Here is a 13,988-nt window from a genome sequence, read left to right on the forward strand (position 1 = left end):
GCATGATGTTGCAATAATTATATTTCTCTTTTGTTTATGTAAATTTAGGTGAAGGAAGCTTTGTCAAGACCATCAACATCAGAAAGTACATGTCCAGCACCATCATCATCAGATAACAACACTTTGACTTCAAGCAATGATGCGATACCTTCACGGAGGAGGTCAAGAAAGCAAAAGAAGCCCTCCAGATCACCATTAATGTGATAATATATCGGGTTAGAAATCTGAATAGCACTATTCTCAATAAACTTTATCCCTAAAATAGTTAAGAATACATACATTTGATATGCTTGGAGGCATCTTGTATACATACTGTTCAATTTTGCCTACTTTATTGTTTGAATTTCCCATCTATTTATTAATCAATAATTAGCAATAATTCACACATTTGCCATTTCCACAGATTAGGAAGACAAGATTGCTTGAGATTCCTTTCACGTATGATATTTTTCCTCCTTGCATGAATTTGCATGACACAAGAACTATGCAAATCACTCATTACACATCCTTGCTGTCCAACTTCACATTCTGCACTGTCCTTCAAGCTTAGAAATGCATGTTTAACTAAAAGTTTGCCATGTACTTAGTGACATGATCAAAAATTCAAACTTTTAGTAGATGATCATATGAATAGCAAAACAAAATTCAGGCCTCGCAATATACACCACATCATGCAGCTTATTCAACAGCATTTAGTTAATTTTTGAAGATCAATTCAAGACACTAAAGATTTTGCAATTGGATATTGAATCAACTTTCAGCAGATAATCATAGGAATAGCAAAACAAAATCCAGGACTCGCAATATACCACATCATACAGCCTATTCAACAGCATTTAGTCAATTTCTGGAGATCAATCCAAGACACTAAAGATTTTACAATTGGATATTGCATAACTTTCAGCAGATAATCATAGGAATAAATCCAGGACTCGCAATATACCACATCATACAGCTTATTCAGCAGCATTTAGTCAATTTCTGGAGATCAATCAAAGACACTAAAGATTTTGCAATTGGATATTGCATCAACTTTCAATATATAATCATAGAAAGAGGTGGGCCTTCGACTCCAGAATCTCAAGGGGATGTCGGAAAGAGGATATACCGAAACAGAGTGCTGATTTCTTCTTTGTATTGATTGTGATGGGAAGAATATTGCTGATCTCTCTGGTCTCAACCTTGGCTGAAGTGAATGACTTCGGTACAAACCGATATTCTATTTTAGTCGGATTAGATGTGGAGTGACGCCAAGGATCATTAAAAGGGCCACACTTATGGTCTCAACAACGGTCGACTCAATCTGGCCATAAAAACACAATTAACATCATGGGTATTCGGTACTGTGCAATTATTGTGCTTCCTAATGAATAAGTAATGGATACTCAGCCATTTCTATATATAGAAGTAACCGAGGGATTCTCAAATAAGCACGCTTAAGTTCCATCTTTCTCTCGAGCACCTCCCACTCTCATTCTCTCTTTTTTCTATTGTTGCTTTAGATCTATACTGACTCAAACATCGGAGGATTCCTCGCTAGAAATCTTTCAGCAAGTGGACTTCTTTATATATATATATATATATAAACATAGAACAAAAATGTTTTGTATTACCTTCTTTTGTTAGCCATGTAGCAACATCAGAACCTACCATATCCTCTGTGCCCACTTATCTCACCTTTCTTGCATCATAAATTAAATGCTCCAAAACTTATAATGATCCAGTTTCTGATTATCATACCATGCCAGTAGCTATGTTTTCCTCTTAAAATGGTACTTTATTGGTCTATTTTATATGCACTATGGGTGACATGTTATATGTATATGTTTAACAGCGGGCAGGGCACCATTTCATTAGAGTTGCTAGAAAAAGTCCGAGATATTGACACAATTATAGTCCCAATTAGTGGTTTGTACAATCGAAAGGACTTTTTTGAAACTTTAAGTACAGGTGGAGGGTTGATCTCCAGTGTGACATTGGCTGCAAAGACAATCAACCCTTCTATTTGTATTTTGGCTGCCGAGCCAAAGGGTGCTGATGATGTAGCTCGATCAAAGGTAGCAGGAAAAATTGTGACGCTACCAGAGACCAACACCATTGCTGATGGGCTTCGAGCTTTTCTTGGAGATCTGACTTGGTAAATGGAAACATCACATGAGTTCTTAAGTTTCAGCTGGAACTTTAAATGATCAGTCAGTATTATATCTTGAGCCATCTTACATTTATATATTTTTAATCCTTCTAATATTTTTAGTCACCCCACCATCACAATAGCAAACATGTATGCACCCTGGCCAAAAGTTTGCATAACATATTATATGATACAAATGCTCTTTGGTGTAGTTATTGGAGAAATTGGCTGTTTATTGATATTCCAAATTATAAGTCTTTGGGGAAGGTCCATACTTACGTCGAGTGACCTTGCTATGGACTATAGACGTTGTCATGTATGTAACTATTTTATTATAGAAAATTTCTTAGAAGGATCTACCTTTTTTTTGACTCGAATGTCCATGGATGGCCATTCATTTGTATCATTTTTGTTCAAGTTGTTGTTTCAAAAGCCTGAATTCGAGTATAAACATATGGCGCCAGGATACAAGATTTTAGGTCACGAGGGGATAGGGGCCATCCTGTCCCATTCTTGTGAGGAAACGGGACTCTGGTAGGGGCAAGACTTTGAGACCTGCTCATGTTTTGGAAAAGAAAGAAGAAAGAGGAAAGAAGGAAGGCGAGAAGAAGAAAAAAGAAGGAAAGAAAGGAAGAGAAAAGAAGACTAAAGAAAGGAAGGAAAGAAGGAAAAAGGGAAAAATAAGAAGAAAAATGAAAGAAAGAAAAGAAGGAAATAAAGATGAAGAAAATGTTCATCTAGTAATATGCTTAATAAAATATTTAAATTACATAAAAAAATTTTAACAATTGTAATAAAATATTAGCAAGAAAATATTTGGCCTTTGAGCTGTGAGAGGCATGCCAAAAGATGCACTATCCTAAAGCCGTTGTTGCCTCCCCACTTGTGGGTATTAGCGGTCAGCGACAACTTTAAGATACAATTTGAACAGCTCACAATCAACCTAATCTATAATGCACGTCTATAGTAGGGAAGTTACCTAGTCTATATCGGTTGCCCAAAATATAAAATAATATATGTAATTGTATAAGAGGAATGGTGGTATAGAGAGATTATGAGAGCAAGAAAAAGACTTAGTGTGTATTATATTTTGGTGCAAAGAATGGCTCTTATATATATAGACCTTTTGTAACTCAACCCTAATGGTTGAATACTTATGGCCTCCTCATTAAGGCCATAATGGGAGATAATGGAAAGTTTTGAAACTTCCAAATAGAATTTGAAACACCTAGGGGTTACAACAATTCTTTTAAAATTTTGTGGATTACAAATATTTTTTATTAACACCTGTTTAAAATTTTAAAACTCATTCAAATTCTAATAGTCCCCGTAAGTTTCAAAACTTTATAAAATCACACACACACACACACACACACACACATATATATATATATACAAATTCAGGCAACTTTATACTATACAATGGTTGCAGGTTTCCTCGGACTTGAACCTACACTTTCTGTTGACTGTTTTAACCTGAAGAATCATAGTGAACTAAGTCTTGAACTAGTGCCTTTGGACCAGATTTTAATATGCCACACATATAGTATTAATATAGACCACGTGCAGGTTTGCGCTATTTATGGCCATGCACTGAATTTTGATTCTCATGAGAGTTATTAGAAAACAACCCAATTTTCACAGTCACGGCCTCACGACAACTCTCATTTAGGTAAGTCCTACAAGAATACATATGACCTGTATCCCATAGGAGTATGCCTGCCTTGGGCTTATTTAGGGTAATACCCTTCCTTAACGTTACATATCAAAACACTATTGCCATAGAGATGAACAAGAGACTCTCTTCTGAAAAGTATTTCTGAAATGAGTAATGCAATATGGATTGTATCTATCTATTGAACCTTCTTCATCGGATCTTCAATCACAAAGGTTAGGTTACCTCCCTAGGTGACTCCCTTGTGGGCTTAAGCCCATCCCTCTCGACAAATCTATGACAGCTCTTTTAGAAAGAACTTTGGTCAGCTGATCAGCTATATTTTTATTAAACTTTACGAATTTCAAAAACACAATATTCTTATTCAATAAACTTTTAACTGATTTATACCTCACTTGCAAATGGCTATTCATTTTCTTATTAGTATGTGCCAATTTTACTAACTCGATTACTGTCTTATTATCACAATATATGAAAATGACATGGATGGGTTTATTAACTAGAGCATGTCAAGTATCAGGTTCTTAATCCACTCAGCCTCAGAGCAAGTCGTATCTAAAGCTATAAATTCTGACTCCATAGTACTCCTAGAGATGATACTTTGTTTCTTAGATCTTCAAGATACTTTGTTGATCTAGTAATATGCTTAAGAAAATATTTAAATAAAATAAAAAATAATAATTGTAATAAAATAGTAGTAAGAAAATATCCGGCTTGTGAGATGTAGCCGTGTAGGAGGCACGCCAAGAGACGCACTATCCTAAATCCATTGTTGCCTCCCCACATGCGAGTATTGTCGGTCAGCGACGGCTCCAAAATATAACCCGAACAGCTCACAGCGGACCTAATCTATAGTGCACGTCTGTAGTAGGCAAGTTACCTAGTCTATATCGGTTGCTCAAAATATAAAATAATATATGTAATTATATAAGTGAGAATGGTGGTAGGGATATATTATGAGAGCAAGAAGAAGACGTAGTGTGTATTATATTTTGGTGCAAGGAATGGATCTTATATATATAGACCTTTTGTAACTCAACCATAATGGTTAAATACTTATGGCCTCATTAAGGCCATAATGAGAGATGATGGAAAGTTTCGAAACTTCCAAATAGAATTTGAAACACCTAGGGGTTACAACATTTTTTATAAAATTTTGTGAGTTACAAATCTTTTTTATTAACACCTCTTTAAAATTTTAAAACTCATTTAAATTCCAACAGAAAAAGCAAAGAAAGGAAGAGAGAAGAAAAGGAAAGGCAGGAAGGAAAGAAGGGAAAGAAAGAAGAAGGGATAGGAGGAAAAAGAAAAGAAGGGAGAAGAAAAGAAAGAATGGAAGGAAAGAAAGAAGGGAAATAAAGAAGAAGAAAAGAGGTAGAAAGAAGGGAGAAGGAAAAACAAAAAGGATAGGGAGAAGGAAAAACAAAAACAAATAAAGATAAAAATATAGGAAATAAGAATGGGAGAGAGAAGGAGGGCCTATCAGGATGCTTGACCAGGACGGTTGCCAACATGGGGTGAGACAGCGGATAATCGCATTTTATGGAGAAACTAGGATACCTACATCCCACGGTATTGAAAACTTTGCCAGGACAATTTTATTGCCTAGAACTCAACTATGTAACATGTTTATTTTTTTCCTTTTGTGTCAGCAAATGCCTAAAGTGGTTTTAAGTTTCTTATGTTGGTAGTCCTTTTCCTAATATATGAGAGGTGGATTTACCCCTTATTGTAAATTTGTGTTCTCAAAGTTCCGAGTTTAAACCATTGATAAATTGTCTACCCAGCTTATTATTAACCTATATCTAATGTTCCACATTTGTTGGTTCATCAACTTCTTTTTAAATATTTACAGAGTTATTGATCTATCTGTTTTAGGCCGGTGCTGCGGGATTTAGTGGATGATATCATCACTGTAGATGATGAGAAGATTGTAGAAGTCATGAGATTGTGCTATGAGATTCTGAAGGTGGCTGTGGAGCCTAGTGGGGCCATCGGTCTTGCTGCTGTTCTTTCTGATCGGTTCCAACAAAATCCTGATTGGAAGAATTGCAACAAAATCGGAGTCGTTCTCTCTGGAGGCAATGTTGATCTTGGTGTGCTTTGGGAGTCATTTAGCAAATGAGTAGTTGAAGTTTTTTCAATTGAAGTGTGTAAAAAGCACAGAGAAATAACTTCATTGAAAATTTTAATTACAAAAATTGATTGAGGGCATGTATTGACTGCTAAATATGCCATTATCCATGGTTGCCTGATATTTCCAGGTTCAGTTCAGTTTGATTTGGTGTACTGTTTGTCAACAGAGGCAGGTTGCGAAGTCAGATAATATTAACACAGTGAGCTAACTTGGACAACAATTTTGGCAATTTGTCATCTCAAAGTACAAAACCCAGCATCAGACAAATCTAAAAGAACATTCAAGCATCTAGGCAGCACTGTTTTTCTCCTCTCATTTCTCACGTCGATGTGTTACTCCTTGATTAGTCCTACTTTGAGTTGTGCTATACAGTTGCTAAAGCTTGAGAGGCTAGTTATCTTAATGCAAGGTGTTGGATAATTTTTCGCATGTTGGTTAAACCTGAAGGAAGTCCAAACATGTCTCCAGATACTTCACCATTGTGACAGATTCAACTTCCAGGGCATCTTTGGATTGTCTTTTTTATTTCTATAGGTTGTCATATGGAGATAGTGACAACTATAACGGCACCATGATGTTGTCATAATGGATTCTTCTTAGCAACCACTTTTTCAAGATATCCAAAATCTATGTTTAGCGAAATTTTTTAAATATGAATGATGCATTTCTCAATTATGTATTTTGTTATTTTTTGGTAAGGTACAAAGCTAATAGCCAATCTCTGGTCTAATCCTTGCTTTGTTTACCATAATACTGTCATTATTTGTCCTGGCGGTATTAATTTTTAATATTAAATAATAATTATGACAATGGCTATTATAGTGAAAAAATAACAGATAGTAAGAGAAGAATGGCAGCATTCTTTTTCAAATCACTGTTATTTAACAAAAAAATATTATGATCGAGAATGTATAATCCTGTTTGGAAGAAAATTTGGTTAACAATTTTGAAATGAATTACTATTTTATTTAGGTAGAAACAATAAAAATGAATATGACTATGATTATTTGTTCTACAATAGGCTTTTATAATGTTAAATATATAAATTACAATTTGTAATGGCCATTTTCGTTTTGTTAGTCGATATACGTACAGCATAATGGAGAGGGCCGAGAACTTGATAACAGCCATTATTTTAAGCGCTGTTGATGTCTCCGTTGGTTTGGTAGCAGTCACTGATCTCCTTTTCAAGGAGAGAACAAAATTTCCAAAACATGAACAGGTCTCAAAGTCTTACCCCAATTAGAGTCCGGATTCCTCACAAGAATGGGACAGGACGGCCATGGTCGGAGATATCCGAGATATCTATGCTCCGAGACATCCGGGCCATAATTAATAGTAACGCAGCTTTTCAGGCCACACATCTATATAGAGAGGCTAATGGGGCCGCGAACTGAGGACCTTGTATGTGGCTAATCATTCTAAAAGTGCATTGTGGATCGAGGAGAGGGAACTGTGTAGAGTGTTTCGGAATGTATTGTTTTTTTTGATCTTTTTGAATGTGTTCGTACTAAGTCTGGGCCTGAAATTTTTTTAAAAACCCAGGCCCAAACTCAGCCCAGCCCGATTAGGCCAGCCCAATCGGACTAATCAGTCTTGGGCTTGGGCCTGGCCCCAGGTTGGGCCAATGATATACCCAAGCCCGGCCCGAAAAATAAATAGGTTCTGTAATTAAATTTGAACTCGGCCCAAAATTTTTAGGCCTAGTCCATAGCCCGGTCGGCCTGTTGGGCTTCATATTATCTTGAGCCCATTTCCAGCCCTAGATTCATAGAACAAATGAGAAGAATTATTTAGATGTTCATCCGGAAGAACATCATTTTGGAACATTTTTCCGAAAGCTCTACATGTTGAAAACTTGTTTCTGATTTAATGAAAATTTATAGATATGACTTTATGTATCATGTATCAAGAATTTTTAGTTTTGCATTGGATATGATTTATGTTCCTCTCATGATTGTCAGTATATATATATATATATACATATATATATATATATATATATATATGTAGTATATATGCGTCAAACATTGATGATTTTCCATTGCTCAGAGTAGGATGCTGGTTTCTTTGAAGTTTCAAAAGAAATATATTATTAAATTGTATATAACTTGTATTAAATAACCTGATAGTAGAGAAAAGCAATTTTTGGACTAGCCACAATAATGCAGATAGCATCATCAAAGGCAAGAATATAGTATTATGGATAACTTTACCATAGGCAGAAAAATGGCACCGTGGATAGCCTCATTACGGGGAAAGCTGATCATGGGCCGAGCCTCAGGTATAAAATCTATTCATTTATAATTAGGCTTAGAGTCGAGCCTATTTAAAATTTGGCCTTTTCTGTGCCCAAGCCCATCCCATGATCAACTCTGTTGTGGTTCAAATTCGCCCCAAGGGTGACCACGCTTGAGGAGTCAAGGGGAGCTGCCGGACGGGACGGAGAAGGGATGCCGCTTCTTGCGCGCCGGTCCATTTTGTTTGTCATCAAACTCTAATCATGGGTAGGAACATGCATTGTGGATAGCCACTTTATGAGTAGGAATATGGTATGTTGGTTTGCTAGTCATAGGCAAGAGCATGACCATGGTTAGTCTAAAAAACAAAATGTTAACTATTGTCGGATCTGAATCCTGTTAGTGAAAAATAAAAGATAAGTTATTTAAAACTATTATTAAATAGAAATATTTCTTTGATAATATATGCTACATCACTTTTCAAAATAATGATTGTCCAATGATATAATATGCATGCGCGTGTGCCGGTTATATGAGCGATGTTGGATGGTTTGTATATGATTTATGGTATTTGTGTCTACTCTGATAACAATTATTTATAATTTTCTAATTTTAAATTATTTATGCTGGTGTATATATGAGGATTTTTACTAAGCTATTAGCTCACACCGGTTCTTTACTTTTCCTTTGGAGTCGCTGAATACTTAGTATTTAGCTACAATTTGAGATCTTGGCAAACACCGATACCAATTAAATAGTTGAAATTTGTAATTAGATAAGTCTTATTATTTGTGAGTTATGGATTATTTTATATTTTTATGAATGAGGTTCATATTGTCCAATAATGTTGAAGTTATGACGAATGTACAGTTCTTGCTTTATGGAGTGTGCATCCATATTACATGGTTGACCAACTTATGGGTTAATGGCATGATATTTGCAATTGTTGTTGCACAAATTTTCTGTGAATTTCAAATAATTATACTGTATAATATTATTCATGGCTATCTTTTTTTTATTCTTACATCTTTTGCACTTATTTTCATGCACATTGATACATAAAAAATCTATGTTTAATTTTTTTATTAATTAATTATTTGATAATTCTTTCTACTTTTGGTAAATTGCTGGCAAAATTTTGTAAGTTCCAAACTTAATAGTCCTAACCGAATTTGTTTCCATATTCTAAACTTGTGACTCAACTTATATGCTCCTATTGTACATTTGTACCAGGATTCTTACTGTAAAACCAAGCAGACTGGCCCGGTCCACTTGACCGGCCCAGCCATTTTGGGCACCAAACAAAAATGGCACGTGCCTCGTACGGGCTTGGAGGGAAGAGACTCCCGTTCGGAGTGTTCTTCCTCTCCGAGAAGGTCGGGCGGAATCCGAATCTAAGCCGGATTCCGGTCTTGGCCGAGATCCATTTAGAGGCCCTAACGGTCGCTCTTCCACCCCCAGCGTAGATTCCAGATCCCCGATTGAAGCCGTCGCTGGGTTTCTTAGATTTGTCCCCTCGATCGCCGACCGCTATCGACGCCGTTGCCGCCGCCGAACGCCGCCGGAAGCCAGGCAAGAACCTGTAAATATTTGGAAAAGTCTTTTCTCCTTCCTCCGTTACCTTTGGAAGCTCTGTTCCGTCCGGAGATCGCCAGATTTTTGGCGGAAAAGGGCGATGTCTGTTTCCCCTGTTTTCCGAAACCAACGCCTTTTTCCTCCGATTCCGGCAGGTTCCGCCGCCTGTTCTCCTCGATAAGGCCTCCCTCCGGTCCTCCGAACCGGCCCCTGGCCTCGGTCGGGGTTCCGACCTTCGGGACGTCTTCATTCCTTGAGATAAGGGAGCGGAACCCCTGTTTTAGGAGGATTCCACCTCACCGCCGGCCAAGGGTTGCCGTCGATCGCTGTCCACAGTGGGCGGCCGTGGGTCCTGACCCCGGGCACCACCTGCAGCCACCCTTTTCATTCCTCGTCCTTGGCTAGAGAGAGATGATTGCTTTCTCTCTCTTTCCATCCTTTCTTTCTCGTTTCTCTCTCTCTCTGATTTTCTCTCTTTCGAGAAAACATTGATTTCTCTCTTTTTCCTCTCTCCTCCCCATCCTTTCTCTCTCTATCCGACTTTTTCGCTGCTCTCTCAGTCTTCCCCTCTTCCCTACCCTTTCTCTCTTATTTCTCTCTCTACTGGATTTTTTCTCTCCCTACATATTGCTTTCCCTCTCTTTCCTCTCTTTTCGATTGTATTTTGTTTCTCTCTACTCCTCGACGAAGGGCAATAATCGATGTTAATAAATTCTGCTATGATAGGACCGAGTGGGTATCGGGCACTTAGGTTATGTTAGTCTGGGCATTGGAATTAAAGTTTCTATTTTTGGGCTAATCATGGTAAATTTTAATAAAAATATAATTTTTAAATACTAGAATTTTGGAATGACTTTTAAAATTAATCGGACTAATATTTTAGATTTGTTCGCAAAGTAAATAATGTTTCACTTTTTCTAAATTTATTAGTAATTTATAAAATTATTATATTCATGACTTTTGAGTGGTATTATTCATGATGCATGAATTTGATACATAGCATATATTATTAGAAAATATATTATTTTGAAATATTATAACGATATATGATCTTATTATGGATATTATTAATTGATTTTGACACCTCATGATTTAAAACTAAAATATAAACCTAAAACTATTTAAATTTCTATCTGGCTATATTGAGGATTCCGCCAATAGAGGCTAGTACGTTGGCACATGATTTGTCCTAAAGGTTGTGTCCAAAATAATAAGCGACATACCACAAGCAGATACGCAGTCCCGAAGGACTTGCTACAAGATGATGAGCAGCTCACCGTAAGAAGATGCTCGGTCTTATGATCCTGCCATAGAAAAGATGTGGTCATAGTTAAGGATTAATAAGATGGATTGAATATTTGAAAGAATTTGAATCCATAAAAAGAAATTTAATATTTTAAAAAATATTTGATAGTATTTAGTACATGCATACAAACAAATTATTATTTATTTGATTGCCTAATTTGTTTAGCTAAAGTGATCATTGCTTATTGGGCTGTCTAACTCATTATACGATTTCTTAATTTTTTTTTTATAGCTTCAAAGAAGAACTAGCTTGATCGGAGTTTTCAATATGGAAAAGCGATTAGTAGAACTTTGACAGATATTATCTTATATCAAGAGTTCATTAATAATATTAGAATCGTGAGATATTTAAATGTTGAGCTTGTTATAAAAATAAAGTTTATACATTATTATTTAAATTATTTTGCTACATATTTATGATATTATGTTGAGATACATTGTATGCTTCTAGAGAGAGTTCCTATGACTATGCAGTAGTTGATATAACCTTCGATTCTTGAACTCAAGTCGAGGGCACAACACTTACTTTTTACAGCATCAAAATCATCTTTGTTTTTCAATTAAGTCAAAAGCATCATTTTGACCCCAAGTCCTATATGTCAGGTTTGCTAATTTAATTGTGATGATAGAAACAAAAATGTTTTTTGATTTGCAACCCCAGGATCCACATAAGATAAAGGTCAGGAATTTCTAAAATTTCTAGCAATTTGTCTTTACACATTTCAGAATTAATAACTTATGCCAAAATTTGCTTTAAAAAATATATAAATAATTTTTTTATAAAATTTATATTTAGTATACTTATATTCAACAGTTTGTAGAATGGAAAGAAGAATATACACATTTTCTTATATTTTTGGATGGTGATTATATCACTTAAGATTATAGTACTTTTTATTTTTAAAAAGATGTTCAAAATAAATATAACTTTATTCTTTATTGACGTTTCTTATTTCTGCATCGTCCAGAGGATATCATGTACAGTCTCATTTGCGATCCCGATCGACTTCATTGGTTGTTGCCGCTTATACAAGCTGAGAAAAAGTTTCATTCCAAATGTCGACAACATGGTAAAGACTGCAATATGTATTGCCTCGATTGTCTGGGTGATCCAATCTGTCCCTCTTGTTGTGATCCCAAGCTAAAGTCAGAGCACGAGAGTCACACTATTCTTCAGGCAAGTGATTTTTCAATACTGCACATATGGATTTAGCTAAAACATGATTTTTTTATTCTTATAGATCATGGTCAAACTTTGGCTCCTTACTTCACATGTTTCAAAGCAAAACAGCTATTGATTAGAAAAATAAAGAAAAAGGGTTAATTCTTGAGTATTTAGGTTGAGTTTGAGTCGCAACTCAAGCGCGTTGGATCAGGTTGACGGCAGATCCCAATGTAGCTCAACCAAATCTCAAATTGGGGTTCTTTAACCCAAACTTAAGTCAATTTTAGTGTCGAGTTGGGTTGGGGAGTATTAGATTAATTAGGTTAGTTGAAATTGTATAGGAAATTTAAGATTGGAGAATGGTTTTGGACTTTTTTGTTTCATATTTTTGTTAGTCAAACTAAGAAGGCTAAAAAATATGGTTAAATAAAAAGTTAGGATTTTTTATGTGAAACAAAAATATAAATTACATCGGGTTGAGACGGGTCATATAAAATTGAATTACATTCCAACTGAGTTAGGGTTGGGTTCAAGCTAAACTTTAGCTAAACCCTAACCTGATGCAACTTAGGGTTGGGTTGAGACTTTTTAGCCAAACACTGACCAAGCTCATAAAACCTCTATGGTGAGTAGACTAGGCTAATATTCTTAGGTTGAGTTTAACCAAGTTGCATCTCTAGATTGGGTGCACATTCCTTGTCATTTCTATTTCTTGCACTAATTTCAATTGGGCATTACCAATACATAATCTTGCTATTGCTATAGTAACAATAACACATACAATTAAATGATATTGTCCACTAGGTGTCATGTAAAACACATGGCAACAATTGGTTCCCCAAAGCCATGTCCATACCAGAATAAAGCTTCATTGGTTTTCTAGAATCATAGAACATAAAAAGGTTTTGTGCTTCAATATATCAATGGTAAGTAAATTCTATGGCCTTTCCATCGAACCATATGCATTTCATCATTATTGCAGATTTTTTTTTGGTACACATTATTGCAGATATTCAATACAACACACAAGAAGGCAGTTCGAGAGGAGAGCATCAAAGAACGCATAGATAGTTCTGACATCCAAAAACTTATGAACAATGGAGATTATGTGATCTGCATCGGAAGTAGGTTAGCGAATGAAAATCAAAATGAGTTTCGTACAACAACCAACACCAGACGATGCAAGACATGTATGTTCAGATTGCCTACCGCAGATTTTCAATTCTGTTCCATCCATTGCAAGGTAGGCAGAACCCAACCAATTCAATGATGCCAGATTTTCAAATTGATGCAGTCTTAAGGGCTTCGAACTACATCTTCTCATCCAACTTTGCTTGATGTTGCAATAATTATATTTCTCTTTTGCTTATGTAAATTTAGGTGAAGGAAGCTTTGTCAAGACCATCAACATCAGAAAGCAAATTCCCAGCACCATCATCATCAGATAATAACACTTTGACTTCAAGCAATGATATGATACCTTTATGGAGGAGGTCAAGAAAGCAAAAGAAGCCCTCTAGATCACCATTTATGTGATATTATATCGAGTTAGAAATCTGAATAGCACTATGCTTAATAAACTTTACCCTTGAAATAGTTAAGAATACATACATTTGATATGCTTGGAGGCGTCTTGTATACATACTATTCAATTTTACCTACTTTATTGTTTGAATTTCACATTTGTTTATTAATAAGTAATTAGCAATAATTCACACTTTTGCCATTTCCATAGATTAGAAAGACAGGATTGCTTGAGA

General features: G+C 35.7%; 1 protein-coding gene across 1 annotated transcript; it reads left to right on the plus strand.

Annotated features, from left to right (window-relative positions):
- The first annotated feature begins 1,823 nt into the window (after positions 1-1,823).
- LOC113463456 (serine racemase-like) lies at positions 1,824-6,056 on the plus strand. The gene is made up of 2 exons (XM_039117756.1): positions 1,824-2,137; positions 5,685-6,056. The coding sequence occupies exons 1-2, from the start codon at positions 1,824-1,826 to the stop codon at positions 5,929-5,931; spliced, it is 561 nt and encodes a 186-aa protein (XP_038973684.1). The 3' UTR covers positions 5,932-6,056.
- Positions 6,057-13,988: the final 7,932 nt, after the last annotated feature.

This window comes from Phoenix dactylifera, unplaced genomic scaffold (assembly GCF_009389715.1).
Source record: "Phoenix dactylifera cultivar Barhee BC4 unplaced genomic scaffold, palm_55x_up_171113_PBpolish2nd_filt_p 000274F, whole genome shotgun sequence".
In the NCBI taxonomy this organism is placed as follows: domain Eukaryota; kingdom Viridiplantae; phylum Streptophyta; class Magnoliopsida; order Arecales; family Arecaceae; genus Phoenix; species Phoenix dactylifera.